The 21,259-nt window shown below is 39.0% G+C and overlaps 1 protein-coding gene across 2 annotated transcripts in view; it reads right to left on the reverse strand.

Moving 5' to 3' along the window:
- The window catches only part of CACNB2 (calcium voltage-gated channel auxiliary subunit beta 2), a 224,748-nt gene extending 203,853 nt beyond the window's left edge, over window positions 1-20,895 (reverse strand). The window contains exons 1-2 of one of the 2 annotated variants that reach the window (XM_030446526.1): window positions 20,597-20,895; window positions 9,543-9,635 (exon numbers count right to left, since the gene is read on the reverse strand). In XM_030446526.1, the coding sequence (XP_030302386.1) occupies window positions 9,543-9,635; window positions 20,597-20,695 (192 nt within the window). In that variant the 5' untranslated portion in view covers window positions 20,696-20,895. The remainder of the gene's footprint in view (window positions 1-9,542; window positions 9,636-20,596) is intronic. The other variant, XM_030446528.1, reaches the window with a different exon arrangement.
- Between the last annotated feature and the right edge of the window lie 364 nt (window positions 20,896-21,259).

Genomic DNA, 21,259 nt, shown 5'->3' on the forward strand with positions numbered 1-21,259 from the left:
CACTTCTTCCAGACTATCTCCAATGAATCACTGCTGCTTAACCTCAAACCAATGCTGTCTCTTTCCTCCTTGGCTCTGTCATTTCATTCAGAGGCTTTATCTCAATACCACACTTTTATCACCACATTTATTTTTTATGTGAGGCACTGACTCATTTTCTACCTTCAAAGCATAGCACAAGCATAGTTGGTCACTTCTATTAATGTGCTTTCATTTCTTTGTCACATCTGTAACACCATTTTAAATACTGTTCTCATTCCTCAGATAATAACAGGAACATGAAGATTTTGCAAATTTTACCCTTTGATACCTTCAAAATGCTGATGAAGTTTGAGCAAACATTGCTTCTCCTAAGCATGGAAAATTTTATTTTAACATATTATTCTAGTGTGTTATTTAACAATACAGGAAGTCTAGGAAAACATCTTATTTCCATTTCAGTATAAATGGCAGATGATGGATTTATTGTAGCTAAGGTTGGGAAGAGATGTGTAAAACCTACTGATTTCTGAATATACTGTATTACTAACTCTGGCAATTTCCTTGGCAATTATTTCAAGGACAAGGCTGCAATAATCTTTGAACATTTCTTAGTATAAGCAAACATTTCCTTGACACTTTACTGTTTCCAAAAGCACTCCTAAGAAGTAAATAAGGTCAAAGAAGGTGGACAAAGAATGATTTATTTTACAGAGAGGTATGTATGCAATAACATGTTTTTAGAAAAGTGCTAAGGGGAGATTACTGAACATGTAATTTTTACAGTTTGCAGGAAAAATAAACTCAAACAGCCATGCCTTACTATTTCTACAGGAACAGCATTGTCTGCCTTTAGATCACTCCCTCCAAAAGCAGAATCTAATAAGCAGACTTTTGAGATCCAACTGATCAACCATGACTTAAAAGCTGTATTTCTAACATACAAGACATAGCATCCTATGCTAATTCAGCATAAAAACAGAAGCCTGGTTTTCATCCTGTAACAGCCTTCCCAGACTTCAGAAATATTTTCTGGTTCAGTCTGAAAACCAAGTGAAATCTCAAAAATACCACTGGAGATGATAGAAAAAAAGATCTCAAAGGCATAGAGAGATATATTTTGGGCTTTTTCACTTCACCCATCTTCCCTCTTTCAGGTCTAACTAATTTAGTTCTCTTTCTGGAACTAAAATATTATGTGATCACCACTGAAAAAATATGCACACTAATTGTGATCATGTGGATGTCACTCTGCAATTAAATACCTAGAAAAAAAGCTTTGTTGTAAATTTTTTGGAAGATTTACAGTTTATTTAGAAGTCGCAGAGCACCAAGATTACCAATGAACCCTGTATTCTAGCAAAGAAAAGTCTGAGTGAGGTCATTTACAAAAAACATTAAAATCTATAGCAATGTGTGTACCAGGGCTGGAAGTACTGTTTAAATACACAGCTCACTGCTGCAACTACCCATAGAACTGGCAACTCTGTGAGAAATTAGACTGAAAATGCACTTGTATATGTTGGGAAGCATCCATATAGTGAAGTATGAAACCAAACACTTTTGAGTTCAAGCTGAAATGTGCTGGTGGGGTATCATGAAAGACAGAATACTCAGTAGACCCCTCTGGCTAGCTGAAGGGCATCTTTCTTTTCTCCTTGAGTCCTGCCAGCTACCAGGAGCAGCCCAGCTCCACGCCAGCAAGAAACTGAAGCAGCTTGCTGCACATCATTCAACCAGTGGTTATTTTCACTTGAAACCACTTGCATTTGGGAGCAGAAGACTACATTTGCTTTCTAGAGTACCAGACTGTTCCCTTGTTTTAGGCATTTGTTCCCAGTCAAAACTATACAGCTTAAATGCAAACTCTGGAAAAGAATGGAATATTTAAAATTACAAAAATCACTCCAGATTTTCTTTTCTGTGAAAAGAACTAAATCATTAGCTATGTTTATAGTGCATTTAATGATAAACTTGAATTTTGTAAGTACATTAAAACATCATATTTATTTTTAAAATCCCCATATTGTAAGGCCTTGTTAAAAAAAAAATATAAAAAGCAATGGACTACTGCATAAAAAAAAAACTAAAAAAAAAAAAAGTCCAGTCCAACTAAAGAGGCCTATAAGAAAAATTTGTGAAACTTCTGCATTTATCTTCATAACATATTTTTGACAGATTTTGTATTAGCTATAGTTTAATGTATGTATTTGAACCCTTGTCCCACTGCAGATACTTTGTCTGTCTGTGCTCCGTGTAACTAGAAGACATCTATGATAGCATATAATAAGCTTTGCATCTCACCACAATGTTCAAAACTATTATTCTGAATAAGACAATGCTGCACACAAGAACCAGAAACCACAGTGAATTTACTGGGAAAAGCAGGGGACAAAATAAAACAAAACACTTGATTCTCATTCAATCCTAATGCTAATTTTGGCCTTAACTCTTTACTTATGTATACTTATTTACTGTATACTTATTTTTCTTGGATCTCCCACTGTACCCCACCCAAAAGACCAGCAAATACAGCAAGGAGGTACTTGGAGCAGCTGTAAGGCTTTGGGATGTTCAGCTCGGGCAGGCTCTGATTAGCAAAAACCTGCAAGATGGAGACTGCCAGAAAGCAACTTACAGTCATGAAGATATTTTGCAGAAAAGAAAGTCTAAAAACACAATTAGGTTTAAGCCTCTCTGCTCTTTCCCTATTCCATGCACTATGGTAGAAGTCTCCAACTATATATGTAGGGAAGTTTCAAAGATAATGTTTTACCTCCATCAGTTTGCCTAACTGCTTAAAACCCTCTCACTTCTCTGACCACCTGAGCAGCCAAGCCCTTCCACTGCTTCATTCTCCTCTACTGCATGGAGGCATCCCTGTCATCTTCAGAAATCCTGCATGGCTCAAGGATGCACAAGTCTGGTCTCTGGCTGTGGTAGCTCCCAAGAAGCTATTTCTCTTCTCTCTGGCAGATCAGAGGAGAGCTATGCAAGACAGCAGCAATGGGAATGCCAAAGGAGAAGGTCCAATAGCTGCCACCAGCAGGGATTCCATGTTCCACCTCAGAGCTTGCATCTTCCCTATCCTATATTTTCCTCTCATCTTAGCATGCCCAAAAGCAATGATGGCAGTCATCTCAGCACCCAGCAGATAGATACAAGTGCCATACTCAAAATTTCCACTTCTGCTTGGAAAAGGATGCATGGACTTCAGCTACATGCACAGTAACTTCAAATACATAATCGCATTCAAGGCTAGAAAGAGGGCTCCTGTTCTTCAGTTTTTAACAAAGTATTACACTTTATTTACACTTAAAGTCATTCCCCCTTGCAATTTTCCTCACAACCTGCTACAAGAAGAGTAAGCTTTACGATTTTCTGCCTGTTTGTTTTGGTTAGAGGGTGTGTAGGTTTTTTTAAACACATGGCAGCATTTTGATTTCTATTCTTAGAAATATTTGAGGCAAAAAAGGGCCCATGAAAGAACTGAAGTCCGCAAATGAACTTCCTTTCCGACGCTTTTTCTCAGCCATCTCCCCTCCAGTCACGCGTGCCAAAATCCCATGCTTTATAGGGGCATCTGTTCTATTCTCTCCAGGCCAAAAAAGGATACTTTTCAAACTCTTACTACAGCTGAAGAAATCTATTCAATGAGCCTAATGTGATTTTCCCAAGTCTACAGAGCCTAAAGTGCAGCTCTACAACTGTCTCCAGAAAGGAAAGTCCCTTTTTCCTCCCTCCAGCCACACACTTTCAATCCAAGCCTCTTCTAAAAGCTGTCCTCCTCCCATTCCCCATTTAATTGGGTTTTATTACATGACTGAGGAACCATGATATCAGCCATTAATGAAATTCTACACACACAGCTGAGATGACATATCCTTATGAAGCCCTGTGCTGCTCTGAGTGCTTCACCTACTCTTCCTCTGTGAACTTTGTATACTTCATATGGCAAGAACTACATAAAACATAGATGCTTTCCCATGTTATTTACTGCTCCTAAGGGCATTATCTAATTCTGTATCATAGCAAACAGAATCACTGAATTTTAATAAAAAATTGCTAACGCTGCTTGATATAAATATCACATCACCCTGAAACTACACTACGTGCCTATGATTTAAGGTCACACACTGGCCTTAAAAGCAATGTTCTGTGGCTCCCTTTAACACCAGCAGCACAGACATCATACTCCATGTACCAACCCCAGTGTAAGGCAGCTTTATCCTAGTGCAATTTCATTTCCTTTGAAAACACTTTACAGTGAAAAACATAGGACACCACAATACCAAACCAAAACCCCGTAAAGTTACTATTTTAATGTGTTTCAAATGCGTAAATGTTCCAGTATGTCTCACTTCTGTAAGGCTTCAAGGCAACCACAGGCCACATACATCACTGCCATGGCTTTCAGTGTAAGCAGAATAATCAGACCAAAAAAAATCTGAACTGACAAAATATGCCCAGACATTAGCATCAGAAATAAAAGGTGAAAAAAATTAAGCCCAGCAGTAGGTATACATTTTCATGTATTACACTCAGAGTTTGCACAATACCTCTAAAAATTTCTGATGTTTCTTGCTTTATTATGTATGCTAAATGCAAGTTTTAAAGGCTCCTTTTTTTTTTTTTTTTTAATCTACAAGCCAAACATGTCTCATAATTAGAGGCACACAGAGAATGCAAGATTAATTTGCAAGTTAGTTTTTCTATTGGTTTATTTATATTTTTCTAGGTAGCCAAAATTTTGGTCAAGCGTAGTACTCAAGAAGCAGTAATAATGATAGCAAAGAAAACAACCAGGTTTTCAGCATAAGATCATTAGAACTGGGCATTAAGACCAATGGTAATATATGTGCACTCTCAACACCAGCTCCTTGTGGCTCAGCCTATAAATCCATCACCTCACTGGTAGGCTGCGTGTATGAGCTGAATACATAAGCTCTTCCCCTCATGAAAAGGAAAACAAGAAATAAATCAAAGCTGAGCTCTATATCTGGAAATAAAAAAAAATAATAAAACGCAATTAAAAGAAGAGTAAAAAATTTCTGACACAGACCAGTTCTCTTGTAAACTCAAGATTAAGAGGCACACTTAGGACCAAAACTAAGTCAATATTTGCTAATAATTTTTAGTGCAAATTTTAGTTTTATCATTCATAAAATTCAATAGGTAATTACACAGCTAGGCAAATGTCCTTAGAGGAAAGTAGAAGAATAATGAATTCCCTACATAATTATTTATAGCTGTGTTTTTGAGTGAACACAGTGTAACAGGCATCAAGCCAATATTTAAAAGAAAAAAACCACACAGATTTTTAAAACTTTAAATATTTCAGTAAGCAACTCCATAGCCTGCAGTTTATTTCACAACCTAATCTGCCTTAGCAATACATAAAAATCCCAACAATTCAGCCTGCCTATTTGATTAATCATTAGGATTTAAAAATAAAACCTTGATTAAGACAGGTCCAGAAGCGCAGCCACAAAGTAGGTAATGCTATCAGAACATGCAATTTGCTTAGAATAATGTTGCTGGGAAGCATCACAGTGTTGCCTGCAAAATATTTTGTCTGATCTGTATTTTGAAAAAACCCTTGGGAATAAAGTCATTACCATGCATCAGTCAAAATGGCAGCAAGCAGAGATCAGATCCAATTCAGTCTTTCATAGCTAACCTAAGAACAAGCTGCTTATCACTCCAAAGCTCAAAAGAGATAATGAAAACTATATAACACAATATTCCTAATCTCCCTGAAGACAATTGATTTAAGTCAGTTAAGAAGCTGATAGGTGTCCAATGAGGTTTCTGCTTTCCAAATACACTGCTTAATTGCCAATACAACTTTAGAACACAACAGAGAGGAAAAAAATTCTTCTCTCTCCTGCTACTGAAAAGCCAAGCAGTAGCTGCTGGCAAGTGAAAAGAAGGCCAAGTTGTTATTTATTTAAACTCCAACATCATCAATAATATTCTGGAGACAAAACTAAACAAACAATTTTTTTGTAACCAACAAATAGAACATGATCCAAAACATTGTCCCAAAACCTCAGAGGTTTTACAGTGTTGCAAGAAAAAAAAAACAGAAAGAAAAGTCTACATCAATAGATAAAATTCACTGCATAGAGGAGGTTTAGCTGGATGAAAAAGAGCATTTTTAAATGTTGGGGGTTTTTTTACATATATTAAAATGCTCTTGATTTGGTTTAATGCTTTTTGATATATGCATTAGAAACAAGACTAGATGGATTGCTCTGCTCTACTGAAAAACAGATTTATGGAAAAGACCATCATGCACAGGGCTGTTTAGAGGGCATTTCATTCTCCTTACACAATGGCAGTTTTCAAGCAATTTAAATAAACTGCTACTTTCTTCACTTTCATTCAAATAAAACTTAGTTGGCACTACTTTTAGTTCTGTAGCATTTGGTATGCATTGCAGGAAACTTGCCAGGTACATATTGGAGCCAGAGGTGCATATGTCAGTAAAGAAATAGTAAAATGCAGGCACAACAAAGCTTTGTCAATGTGAGTAACAGATGTTAACACCCTCCCTCTTGCAGAAGCTTAACTTAAAGACAGGAGGCTCTGTGGATTCGAGTGGCTGAATCCTCTATTCTTGTTGCACAATACCTCCACTGCTTTCACATACATAACATTTCTTCAGCACTAAACATATTTGGGTTTTGTCCATCACCAATATATTTCTGTTAGAAGACATCCACTTCCCATTGATGCATATGACAAGAAAATGCATGCCTTTCAGACCTCTTCCAGTTTAAGGACAGGCCAGCTAAATATGACGCAAAAGTACCTTCCAAACATTCTTCTTTATGAGGAATGCAGACAAATCTTAGCAAGAAATGTTTAGGACAATCCCGGGATTCCTTCTTGAGTGCAGAACTCAGTACTTGTAAGGATGCACATAGAAGTTGCAGGACAAAGTGAGGAGCAAATGTGAGACAAGAAGTGAGGGGGGGGAAAGGGGAAAAATAAAAAAAAAAAAAGCTGTAGGCATCATAAGAATGGCTGGAGCAAGCAGGTTGTGTGTATCCCACATCTACATCAAAACCACTGCCAAAACCCCCCACAAACCCCTTTTCAAACAAAAATAGACTTCCCAGTTTTAAGATAGCATTAAAATAACAAAAAATGGGTACACCATTGATTCAGCTGGGTTTGGATTTATTTGTCTGCTCTGCATTCTGAAGCTTTCAATCATCTCAGAAGAAACACCAGATTCTTCGAGTCACTTTTTTCTCCCACAAATAAGTGGTTATGAAAAATCAGTTATGTTCATTTAACCATGCAAAGTATCTTCCAAGGAAGACAGAGACAAGCAATATGCAGCATCAAAACAGTTTCTGGGAAGGGTACAGCTGAGCTAGCAGAGAGCAACTGCACCCATTCTGTTTAATAGCTGGGGCACTGGGCACCCCTCATCACCCTGGTGACAATTCTTCCTTAGTGTATGAGAAAACCAAGCTGTCCCAGGAGGAGAATCAGAGCAGGAAAGCCTGTTGAAGCCCAAGCTCTGAAATAACCCCTTGGCAACAACTGTGAAGAAACACTTCTCATATCTGTGACAACTCAAACAGCTCTGCCTGTATATTGCTTACTAGGAATGCTTTGTGATTATTTTGTTTTTTAAAATTTATTTTGGACAATGTCATGAAACATGTATTTGTCCATTAGCATCCCTTTATTACTTTCAGGAACAAAATGTCAAATGTTTTCCTTCAGTAAACTATTACTTTGCTTTATTTCTTTGCTTTTTCACAGAAGCTTCTTTTGTCTCGCAGTCACTTCTATCACATCACTTGAGTAACTCCTAAATTTGGATTTATTTCAGGAAAATATATAAATCTATACTGTTAAAAACTACACCTGAGGTAGTCACACCTTCTGTTTCCTTAACAGCTCTAGGAAAGATACAGACACCTTTAGACTGTAGCTCACCATCCCTGGTTCATATGTCTGTCTTTACTATCAGTCTTCAATGACTACAGAAATCTACCTCAATGTAGTTTGGTGATCCACCTCCCTGTGCTACATCCTCTTTGCTCTGCTCCCCTTCATCATAGCAGGAAGAGGCACTTGAGATCAACTACAGCCTTCAATTAGGTAAATAAGAAAGGCAAAGAACTGTGTGCAGTCAGTGTAATATAAACACTCATACTCTGCTTAAAATGTTCCAGGCTGAATTCAACACCCACGTGGAGCTAAGAAAAACAGCAACACAGATTTCCTTACAAAGGTTCCTTGAAACTGCTAGATCTTGTTGCTACTCTCAAACAGTACTTGGACTTCCTTTTCCTGAGTTTTTTTAGACAGGTCAAAATGTCAAAATTAACTAATTTATCGATCCAGGGTTTTCACCTTGATATTGCTTACTGCCACTGAAAATCTCCCATGATCAATTAATATTTCATGCCTATGTCCAGCAAACACTGAAATGTCCTAGGAGACCAACTTTATCAAATCCACAGCCTATCACAAAACCTACTAACATGATTATAGCTGGACAAAATATAAGAACTTTGCAAACAGCAGGTGTGTACTGATACAACCAATGCAGTAAACATTTTGAAATGAAGCAACATGCAAATCAAGCCAGTAGAGAAGGAGGTAGGGTGCCTGCTTACAGCAGAACAAAAAAACTGCAATGAAACCTCCCAAACTCCAGAACAACTCCAAAAGAGATGGTAAAGTCTGCATTTGAATAACCATGGCTTAAATCAGCCAGGCATGAAGAACAGACTCTACAGAGGTCTAATCAGTGTAATGATGAGGGTACTGTTCATGGTCTCCAAGTTGTTGGCAACCATAAGCACACTGAAAGGCAATCTGCTTCCACAAAAGCACAGCCCTAGCAGTATGATTCTGCTGTGAAGGACCACAATGGACTACAGATATCCTTCCCTGCACTTATTTTTATCTCTCTTGGCCAGATTAAGCTGCCCTGTGCATATGCACAGGTATGGTATTCCCATGAGGTTACACTTGGGCCTCTCCCTTTGAGGGAGAGAAGCATTGTCACAGGTCACAGGAGTCAATGTCACTTCTCCCTCCTCTACTGGCCTTCCAGCATCAGGGTGACGGTGGTAAACACTGCAGGGGATTTACCCTCCAACCCATGCCTTAAAATAACACTGGGATGTGGCAAGAAATCATGCAAGTTAATGCTGTCTTATACAACACTATTTGAAGTTGGAAAACCCTCAGGACTGGTAAGTTTTGATGCTTTCTCCCAGATGTTGCCACTTTAAGAGCCTACATCAGACTTCAGTGTCCTCTTCCAGCTTTAATCACCTGACAGCTTTAGAGTAACAAAAATAATGACAACTACTATACATGGAAGTGAAAGAGAAATGAAGAAGTGTTTTTCTGCCAAGATCACAACAATAGCAACCAAATATTTGTCATTGTGCCAGCAAAGGCTTCTGCTGTTTCTCAGGCTACAGTATCACTATTTGATTTGACAATTAAAAAAATAAATAATTACTTGAGCATTAAAACCAGCAAGTCCTCCAGTCTGTTAAAAGCTGAAAAAACCATACCTGGCGTACGAAACTGTTAGAGGTAGTGTCAGAAGATGTGCTCCCGTCTGACCCTTTAAATCGGTTTTTTCTTCTTGCTCCTTTACCATAGGACTGTAAAACAAACAAACAAACAAACATTAGGGGAACAGCACTAGTTTGTGTTGCACAAAAAGCTTTCAGTACAAACATCACCAGCATCTTGCAGGCTCACAGGGATTCAGCTGATCAGCTTTGTGCCAATCAATAAAGAAGCATTTAGTAAGTAACTGATGGGACAATGTGCACCCCCACGACTAGGCTTGGTCAATTGAGCCCTGAGTTTTTTTGAGGTTTTTTTGACACTCAGGTTTGGGGAAGAATTTATAGACTTGTATAACTGTAGCATTATTCATCCAAGTTACAATGATTAAACAGTTTATTTTGCAGCTAGCTTAAATAAACAAGCTAGGAAAGCAAGCAATCTCCAGCACCTCACAGCTATGAGCCAAATCAGCCAAGAAAACAGCAAACAGCGAGAAGTGACCAACAACTTGTTGATTCTGATAAAACCTTACAACCAAAGATGAGTTTATAATAGTATTAAAAAAAAAAATTAAAAGAAAAGTAGGTAAAAGCAGTATAAAGACAAAAAAAGGACTAAACTTGTAACTGGAAAAGGGATAATATACAAGTAGAAAGCAAGGCATCGTCTTTTATCTATTAAGAAACAAAAAAGATGCTATGAGAAAGCAATAGCTGGCTGAAGCTAAAACTATTAAGTTCCAGTTTAGCAATACAACAAATGGCCCACGCCCCAAAAAAAAAGCTTTTTTTTTTTTTTTTTTTTTTGGTAAAATGAATATGGACTATCCATAAATGTCATAATACAAATCTAAGAAAACATGAAATAATTAAAACCTATGATATTTGAAGCCACTTATTTTTGTGGTGACTGTAAACTGTGCCACAAGACCACCTCAGAGCCTTCCCAGGACAAGACTCCCAGGTACAGAGCAGATTGTTCTGCACAACTACATCAACAGCCCTTTCTATCTAGTCACGTTGCTTAAACTCATCTAAACTTACATCAAAATCATGTCTTGACTACTTCAAACATTATTTTCTTTGAGGCTGATGAATACATTTTTTTCCTCACTCATCATGCTGCTGTAAAGGTCATTTTACTAATCCATCTTTCTGGATCATGTCTTTTGTATTTAAATACCTCCCACAGTTTCCTACAATAAACAAGGTCTTCGTCTTCATTTTCAAGGTCTGCCTTGGCCTATTTCCAGTCTTAGCTCTCATCTTACATTTAGAAGTGAACTTTCAAGTTCCATAACAAATCAGGGGAAAAAAAAAAAAGCAACGAAGAAACCAACAGAAAAACAACACAAAACCAAACACCAGCCTCCATCACCTACATGTTACATTTTCAGAGAGTAATTTCATCCTCCCCCATACTATCTCTTACAATTCTTCTTCCAAGAATAAAAATTACTTTACAGAAATCTCATTGTTGTCTTTGAAATATACAACAAAAAGCTCTCTTGATAATATGGTACTAGTGTGCTGGAATTCAAAATATTACATTAATAAATGATATTATTTATCCACTATTATTTCTTAGGATTACAAGTCCATGCATCTGCAGCTCACTGTCAACTTTGTCTATAACCTGCTGCTATTCCTGGATTTAAGCACAATGAGAAAATTATGATCAGCATATTAGAGAATGGGGCTGTGCATGTGTTAAAACACAAGACACCCAACAACCTGGTTCTTATACAGCAAACCCTGGGATAAAACTGCCTGAGTGCATAAAGCATGTCCTTCTCTGGTCTTGGACAATCTTCAAAGCACCACGCTAAGCTTTGGGCCTGTGTCCCATCAGTTCTCATGGGAGACAAGGATGGAGGCAGGAGGCATACTTTAAATATCATACTGGCAGATTTTTAAGAAAATTTGAGCTGTAGCTCTTAGCACTAGCATACACAAGAAGTGTGGTGAACTACTTTGCAGTCTAAGTGTAATTGAGGAGGCAGACAGTCACAACTAACATTTGTCAAATTGACAAATCCAGGTAACTTGCCACCATGAGATGCAAAAGAATCATCTCAGGCTCTATCTGGACCATAAGTGTTGATTTTGAACAAGTTTGGAACACCGTTTGAAATGTAACATTAATCTTCTAGAAAGAATGACTCAAGTTACAATATACCTGTCAGCCTGACACTGATTCTCAGCAAAAATAATTTAAATTCAGTTATGTCATCAAACTAAGAATGACTTATGAGAAATAGAATTATCCTGCCCAAAAATAGAGATTTGTGGGAAAAATATTTGCTGAGCACATATGATTTTTGCAAAACTGTAAAAATAGTTGTGTAAGAAGTCTTTGAAAGGTACATGAATCACTACTACATATATTGGTTAGGGAAGAACTATGTAAAGATCAGCATGCTAAACATTATGGAGATGATACAGACAGTTCTAACAGAACCACATTTTCCCACCTAATATAATATAATACAATATAATATAACATTCCACTGAATATAATATGATATAATATAATGGTACCTATAAAGAGTGTCTTTGACATCAGTGGTATTTAAATACAGGAACATTTAAACCAATTTTTTCCTGATAATTATTGTTTGTGTTGAGGTAACTGACTGTAGTTACCCACCAACACTTTGACCCTGTTTTCTCAGATTTTTGTGAAATAAGATTGAATATACTTACAAAATATAAAGAATTCATAACATTTATATAGCAACTCAAGGTAAAAAGTATCAACATAAAGACCACATTATCTAGGCAATTTAAAAAACAAGGTAGAGTTTAGTATTGTACCATTCCCAAGGAGATATTTAAAAAAACCTCCATCTATACTCTTTTTCTACAATATTTATTTTATTTGCAGAATCAAAGTGTTTAGTTTTATAATGCAAAAAATTACTACAAAGGCAAAAGACAGACTGTGTCTACAATGAGGATAAACCAAACAAGAGCAGGATAAAAATGCAATACAAGCACAGATAAAATGCACACTTCTCTAGCTGTATAACAACAACTAAAAACATTTCTTTTGGGCAACATGCAGCTATTGCAGCTCAGGCTGAAACTCAGCTTGATCTTTCAGTTTGGATTTTTTTATGTGTGTAAAGCAGCACACACTTTTTTTTCCTGGTCCTATATAAGTGGAAACTATCCAAGAGCACGAACTGACTTTAAACACACAAAAAACAGCTGATAAAATGGCAAACCATTATTGCATAGCATAGGGATAGCCAGTTTTACAGAATCTTCTATGTATAGAACTGTTCTGAATCAGAGGAAAGGGGGACAGTTTTGGCACATGGAAAAAGCAGGATTTGATAACTTCTTTTCATTATTTTAAAGGATGCTAATCTGGGATTACATTTGTCTTCCAGGCCTTACAAGCTTATTCCCACAGTCAGAAATGCCTGAAACTTTCATCTAAAATGAGATAAATCTTCCATAAACAAAACAGATTCTTACATATTTTAAAAAATTATTAACTATCTCTGTCACATGAAGAATCATGAATACTCATGTCATATTCATTATGGTTTGCTTCTTTGAGTGTATTTTTTTCATAAGAGCTTAATGAGACAATAAGACCCCTGTACAAAATAAGAATAATCAACCAGTTACTTTCAGTTCTGGGGAGGGGAAAAAGAGATTTTTATTTTAACAATGAACCTAATGTGTTACTGTGATTTTCATATTAAAATTAGCTGCCTTATCTCTGTTCTGTGCAGCAGTTGGCTGCAATTAGGTAGCTAAAAATAAAGGGCTGAATCATGATGTGAGGACATTGGCCAGTGAAAGCAGCAACATGGGGCAGTCACTCTTAACCTATTCAGTAGCTGTACCTAACAGAACAGCCACAGGGGACCAAATGCTCTGCACCCCAGTATGTGGTAACCAACAGTAACAACCTCAAAACCCAACAGGACCGGCTGCTTCCAGCAGACTCTCACTCACCCCAGCTAATGCTAATACAACCCACTGGAGCCCTGCAAACCAGCCTGTTTATATAAAAAGTTTGCTGACGGGAACATTCTTGCTGGATTTCAACAGAATATCTTACACAAGTGAAGTTATGTATATATGTAAGTGTTTACAAGATCAAAACTGTAGCTTGGTTTATTAGTCAGATGTGTGAAGTTCTTTTAAAATTGGCCAAGTTGCCGGAGACAAGAACCACAACACACGCATTTATGTTCTACAGCTTCTTAAAATACCTGGCAGACAATGTGAATCCTTAAATAAACCCAGAAATACCCTACCAAAGTAATCTTGTAAAAAACATTTCAACGACAAAGTCTTAATAAAGCAAAGAAAGAATCTGCTTTCCAACTCTGATGTGAAAGTACATTGTGCAACATTTGTTCTATCCCTGTAACCAATGAAATATGGGAATCATAAAGAATTAGAGACATGCATAGAAGTTTCTTGATAATTAACAGTTTCATATACAATTACTTGTTGATGCAAACAGATGAGATCAACGTTGCTCAGTGAAACCCTTTAATTTTAATGTTTTTTTCAACACATGTAAATCATGCATCAGTAACATTTAATCCTCCAACACACATGAAAGGCAGAAGGCATAGTTTATCTCCATGTGCAAAATACTATCATCTGAAAGAGGAAATACAGAACACTTAAAATTACCAACTATCTACAAACAGGGAACTGATCTGCAGTGAGCCTTAAAATGTCCTTTTCCAGTAACCACTCCAGTAGTGCTATATATCAGTGCAGTGGGGAGGACTATACACAGGGTGAGCCTACATCTTTACTAGGAGATAAAACAGCACCAGTCATTGAGACCAATGGCAGGTGGCAAAGATAAACCCTTAAAAAATAGCCCACTGGTTTCATTCAAAGTATGAAGGAAAGCTGCAGAAGATTTATGCAGTAGGGTCACTGAGGTCAAGTCAGGTCTCAAAACAGATATAAGAAAGGAACTGCTGAGAACAAAAACAGAAAATAAAAATTCAGAGCTAGAATGAAGCTTAGTATATCTCAGATGAACAAATGACCAATTACAAAGATCAAAAGAATATCTAGAAGTAAAGAGTGACCCCCTGAAGGATTCAAGAATTGCTAGTAAAAATCAGAAATGAAAGAGTACATTAAGCATTTTTCCTTCCCATGCAGAATCTTTAAAATATATTTTAAAATGCCCATGTCCCAGACAAAGAATAGCACACTCAGGACTGTGCAGAACATGCACATCCAGCTCCAATCATCCCTTTGAACAATAAGCCATTACCACTTTAATTAATTCCTTACAAAAAGAAAACAGAATGTTCCTGTAGCTCAGAGTTCCTGAGTCTTGTCTGGTCAATATCCAGGGTTACCACCACTCTGAAACAATCCCCTCCAGCTACTGGGTGGTGTAGTCTCCAGCATCAGCTGCATAACTGCACACCCCAAACCTGCCTTTAAATACCACAAACATAAAAAAGACATAGCACTATATCCTGCCTAATCTCTGGCTCAGAACTAGAACTTCAGGTCATCCTACACAGTCTACATCAGGGCAGTCCTGTGACAGGTGCTCAGTCTTGTGACATCTTCATCACAGAAGTTGCCTGAAGAGGACAGACTCTTCAGAGAAGAATCCCAAAGTTAGGTCTCAAAACTCATATTTCTTCAAACAACATTTGCTATCATGACACTTTTCAGAAAAGACAAGGCTTCCCTTCAGGAATCCTATCAAACTGAGGATCTCCATATACCATCATTGAGTTCATGCAAGCTACAGTGCTGAGTCCATTCCACAGTCATTTTGTAAAATCCTACACTTACAGCAAAATAACCTATCCATACAAACGAGCAAAATGCTCATCAAATTACTTATTTATCTGAACTTGCACACATAAATAAAAAATAATAAGTATTGAGCAGATACTTCATGTCCCTCATGAAAAGGAAATATTGCTGGTCTATGATAAAGTCTTGACTATACTGAAGTTAGAAATAGCCCATTTCCCAACAGTTCCTACATTTTTAAGCCACCTCCCTGGGCTCTCACCCCAGCCTCAGACCAGGTCACCTGGCAGTTTCCACATGCCAGACAAGAACCAAGGGACTTGGCCTGCTCTCCTTCTACCCAGCATGTTGGGAACCCACCTCAGTGCAAAATTTTTTGCATACCTCCCCATAAGAGCAGTGATGAAGATGTCTGCTCACAACTCAGCAGAACTGGAGTTCACAACAGCAGAAGGTGCAGAAGCTGTGCCTCCTGCACACTTTCAAGATTGGCAACTGCAGACAGAGGCCACGTGTCTCTTCTTCCCCACCTGCTCTCCATGGATTCCTATATTTCTCTTACACAAGTAAACAGAAAAAAAGATATGACACTGTGATGGAAGACATTTGCAGGGAGCATCAGCCAACTATGGGGAAGCTTCTCTCTGGTAAGGATCTGCTGCTGTGCTGACAGAAAGTAAGGCAAGCCCTTTGAGGGGAGGGAGGCTGATTTGGGTTGCTTTGTGTTATTTTAAAATTCTTCTATCCTGGCATGGAAAGAACTGAATAAAAGAAATAGGAGAAACGTAACTGAGACTCCAGAGAAGCCAACCTCAGAAGCGTACAGGAACTTTTCATCCATTGAGATTTGAAATTATAAACCTAGAGACAAAACAAGACAAAAAGAGAGATCACCTCTAGAAGAGGGTTACCAGATACACAAAGAAGTTAGGACTGAAATGGCTGAATTGTTTCAGAGGAATTCTGACTCTAGGAAAATATATGTAAAAAAATCATATGTCTCTGGAAAAGATGAGCATGCAAGATCCCCTGTTACTGATAGAGTTCAGAAAAATGCAAATAAACCTGACGAGCAGAGGAGAATCATGAGACAAGTAACAGCTGAAACCTGAAGGGCTTCCTTCAGTGAAGGACTATCAAAATTTACTTTTATCAGCTTTTCAGTACAAAATTTACTTTTATTTACTTTTCAGTACAAAACTGAAAGGAGATTACCACATCAGAGGAGAAAACACTACCTCTTGACGAGGACCATGAGAAAGTCAAATAAATGGAGTTGGATTTCATCTCTTCATTTGTATACACTCTACTGAGCTGCTGCCACATTGGATCTGGCTTCTAGGGATGTTACCAGAAGTGAGTAACACCTTCCATGATTCTATAATAAACAGTTATTCCTATTTTTCAAGTAAGCAAAAGGATGTCAATTTTGTTTGTTTATCACTTTCAGTACTGGGAAATACACTGTTGCAAAATATTTCTTTGACGAATAGGTAAACGCAGGATGAATTGTGATGTATCAGCTCAGCTGAAAGAGAGCAGCATAGGGCAGTGCAATTAATCTGCTGAGAATAAATATGTCTGTTCTTTCTACTCCATATTCCCACAACACAGGTAGTGAAGGAAAGGTTCTACACTCTGGGCAACCTGATCTAGTTGAGGGTATCCCTGGGGGGGTTGGTCTAGCTGACCTTTAGAGGTCCCTTCCAACCCAAATTATTCTGATTCCATTATTCTGTGCAACTGAGAAGACAGATGGACATCTAGGAAGGACAACAGTCAGACAACTAAGCTGATATTCTGGATTCACCACATGTTACTCTAAAATTCACAATAACATAAATTACACTCAAGACAGAGGGAAAACTGAACAGGCCTTTCCCTAACCCAATGCTTGCTGTTTACCTTCAGCAATGCAACCTGAGCAGCTGGACCCAAGCACTCCTGGGACCATTAAGCCTTAGGACTTGGAAGGGAAAAGCACTTATCAGTACCAGGGCAGAGGAAATTTAAATGCAACTGAAACAGCTGAAGAAAACAATCAAGGAGAGAACTGTTTTCATTTAGAATGTGTCAGGTTGTTAGGATCTGCACTGACAGGTGATGCATAAGGCAGAAAGAAAAAGAACAGGAAGAAAATAATAGTGTAGAATAGGGAAGAATTCATCCTAGGTAAGATATCTTCTCTCTTTAAAACGTAGTTACTACTTGCTTGATACCATGTTTCGTTATATTTTCTTTGAAACACCTCAGATAATCTACTGATTTGATTTGCTATGACTGTTCCCATGACAGAACACAGGAAGCTTTATGATGAGAAAATAGCAATAGAAATTTAAACTAAAGATTTCTAGGGACTGAGGGACTTTGAAGTAGGATGAGAAAAAAATTACCTGGGACGGAAGGAGAAAAAAGAGAAGTAGAGAGGCCAAGAGTAACCATGAAAGGCATTAATATTCTATGCTATAATATATTATTAAAAATCACTACAGCATCTCAATTAAAATTATTAAATTGAATATGCTACTAATTCAGCTTCCTAGACTTATGAGGGTCTTGAAATAAAAACTTTAAAAGAGAACTGGAGGTGATGTTTTAAAAAAGAGACAATGATCATCAAGCATGGATGCATTTGAACAGAGTTTACTTGTTTTACAATTTCAGAAAAACAAAAGCTGATTTTTTCACAAAAGAGCCACACCTAAAACTACCCCTTTGCACTGACATACACCTGGACATTGTGAATCACTCCCCAGTGTAACTGTTAGCATGTGCATTCATCTGGAAAAAACTGGACATCTGAAACTATATTCTAACTCGTCTGCACTAGGATCACAGTAAATTCCTAGAACAATACATCAAAACCTTGATCTGTAGGTTGTAACTGTCAAGATAACACCTAACAAGATTTTATTTTGTTTGCAGAACTTGTTAGGAAAATTATGAAAATAAGAAATAGATTTTACATGAGGCTGTCAAGGAATACTTAACATTTTTGACTACCTTGTAAAAGTAATTACTTTCAGAGTGTTACCTACACTCACTCCTCTGCCAAGTGGTACCAAGTTTGGCCAAAATGAGTAGACAGGACTGATCCCAGATATCTTCCATGACATACAGACAGGATAAAAAAAAATCCTTAGCTTTGCAAAAGTAAAAATCTTGTGTAAGAAAAATTATGAGGCTTGTTACATCTTTACAAAGGCTCTTCAAATATATTTTGCTAAATCATAATTCCCAGAAGTAGTACTTCAGAGAGAATACTTTTAGGAGTGATATCACTCCATAAGCTCGCATGTTTTTTGTTGTTTTTTCTTTTCCTGATGCATTACTTGGCAGGAGATGTTTCTAAGACTGATACTCAAGTACCTTAGTGGAAAATATAGCATAACTAAAGTACCTGTAAGCAATCTACCTGACGATTCACATGTTCTCATTAAACCTCTCCTCACTGTAGGCTCTAAAGCAGAAAGATCTTACAATATTGATTTTTTGGAAATCATAATGTTAATGGAGCAAAAATTCAAATCAGAGTAATTGTTTCTCAATGCAGTGATTTCTAAGGAATTAGCTAACGTTATTATTCAGACAAAGGGCTCTTTTGCTTCCAAGTTCTTATTTCTTCAACACCAAAGGTTTCTGTATGACTAGAATATGTATTTATGGAGAAGGTAGGAACCTTCTTTTGCCCAGTGGGTTTCATTCTGAAAACTGAAAAATATGCCCTGAATGAAAAAGCTGCATTATTGCTGTCTTTAAAAGTAGATCCTTTTGGATGCGAGTGTTCAGAAATCAATTCTATAAAACAGAATATAAGTACTTTACCTGAAGCATAAGTAATATGGGTGTTTTAACAAACTATCCTTCCTCTCTAAACACACATTCTTTATACTTATTTAAAAAGAAGGATGAGAATCATTTTTATAATCAGTATTTGACATTTATCCACAGCAGAGAGGCACCATATGATTTGACAGTTGCTGATTCTGTGCTTAGGGCTGAAAAGACATGTAAAAGGGAGGGGGGGGGGGGATTTGTAGGTCAGAAATTAGTTCCTTTGCCACTGCTTCTGGAGAAACTGGCAAAGCATATGGTCCTACTGAAATGTCTGTTCTGCTCTTGGAGGCTGCAGTCAAATTCACATCCAAAGAGACACTTTTTCTTTTTTAGCTTAACCTAGTCTCTGCTCCAGTGTCTGGATTTTTTCCTGCTGTCACTGGTCCCCAGTAAGTAAAGATCAATTAGTGGGTCTCTTGACAGACAGCATTTTCCTCTGGCAACTGAGCACTTCTGTGATGAAACTGGACCATCTTCTCAAAGAAAATAAAGTAAGAGACTTCTCAAAGAAAATAAAGCATGAGATAGCTTTGGCAGAAGCAACAAAAACTGCCACCCCCAAAAGGACAAAAAATCTGTCCTAACAAGAACAAGCATGTTTGTAATTTAAAATGCACTCATGAGATTTTACCATCTCTTTATGGGTTTTAAAATAGCACCATACATCTCTGTAGCCAACTATTTCAAACTCGAACATATTATGCAACATTGATATATTAAACAGAAACCACCTTTCAAAATATGACGTCTTTACCAATTGTACACACATCCACAGTCTGCTTCTCTTCTTTCATCCATTCACCTGAACACAGCGCACATGGACCGAGTTGTTAACATTTCAGAGATTACTGTACAACGACCTTCTGCATGGTGATTGAGCAGCTTAAATCTGCAGTGGGCTCAACACCTTCAGCCTCCCCCAAATTCCTGCTCAACACCGAGCATGAATCGCCTTCCCCCATCAACACAGACTGTTACAAGCCTCTGTAACAGATAAGGAAGATTTCAGAAGTGCGTGGCAAGCGTCAGGTACAGATACAACAGGTTACTGGAGCAGAGAAAAATAGCTGTAACCTGTGAATAACGCATGGAAGAGCACCTCAACAGCTATTACTGTTATTACTTGCATACCCACCCTCCTGATAACCGCAAGGTTCTTCTGATTTGCGAAGCTTTTGTGGCACAGAGCACGCCACTGTACGTGTTCATTAAACGGCATTTGGGGGTGGGGGCGAGGAGAGGGGTTTCGGGCGTCTCCGGAGAGCCTTCAAACTTTTCTGACGGCAAGAAGCCGAAGTTGAAGGACCGGGGAGCCCCGCCGCTCCCCTCCCCGCCTCTCCCAGCCTGACGCCCGCAGCCTCAGCGCGAAACCCTCCGAGCCCAGCTCGGCCCCGCCGACCCCCGCCCGGTTCCGCTCCCCGCCGCAGCCCCTTCGGTACCTGTGCTGCCGCCGAGGCGGGCAGGGGGTTCTCCAGCAGCTCCATCTGCACCTCCTGCGCCGGGCTGGGAGGGGATTTGGACATGTCACTCTGGACCATTGGCAAGCAGAGCGGGCGGCTGGGCAGAGCCGTGCCGAGCCTTGCCGAGCCGAGCCTGGGCTGCGGGGCTCCCCTCAGCGCCCGGCCATGCCGGGAGAGGGGGCGAAGAGGGGGTCGCGGGTGGCAGCGGGGCCCTGCCTGCTGCCGGCGGGGAGCTCGCAGCCCAGCCCGGCGCCGGGGGACGGGGCACCGCCACCGCCGGGCTCGGGGGGAGGGCTGGGGGGCGGCGCGTTGGGAAGAGGGAAAGTGACAACCAGCATCTCCCCTCCCGGCAGCTACCGGGCGGTGGGAGCGGGGCGGTGCCTGTCGCCCCGCCGGTCGAGGCGGGTGGGGCCAGACGGAAAGTTAGGGCTGAGGACTGGGGGGTCGGGCTCTGCTTTTCCCCCTACTCAGCCTGGCTGAGGAAGGGGGTGTCTCTCGGTAGGCGGGCGGCGGGCGGGTGGAGGCACCCCCTCTTCCCTCAGTCCGGTTGATGTCGGGAGGGGCTCGCACCCCTGCAGCCAGGTGACCCCTTAGAGGGTATTTCTTTTTATCTGGCATCCTACAGGAGGCTTTGGAAAGACT

The sequence above is a fragment of the Calypte anna genome, chromosome 2 (genome assembly GCF_003957555.1).
Source record: "Calypte anna isolate BGI_N300 chromosome 2, bCalAnn1_v1.p, whole genome shotgun sequence".
Classification (NCBI taxonomy): domain Eukaryota; kingdom Metazoa; phylum Chordata; class Aves; order Apodiformes; family Trochilidae; genus Calypte; species Calypte anna.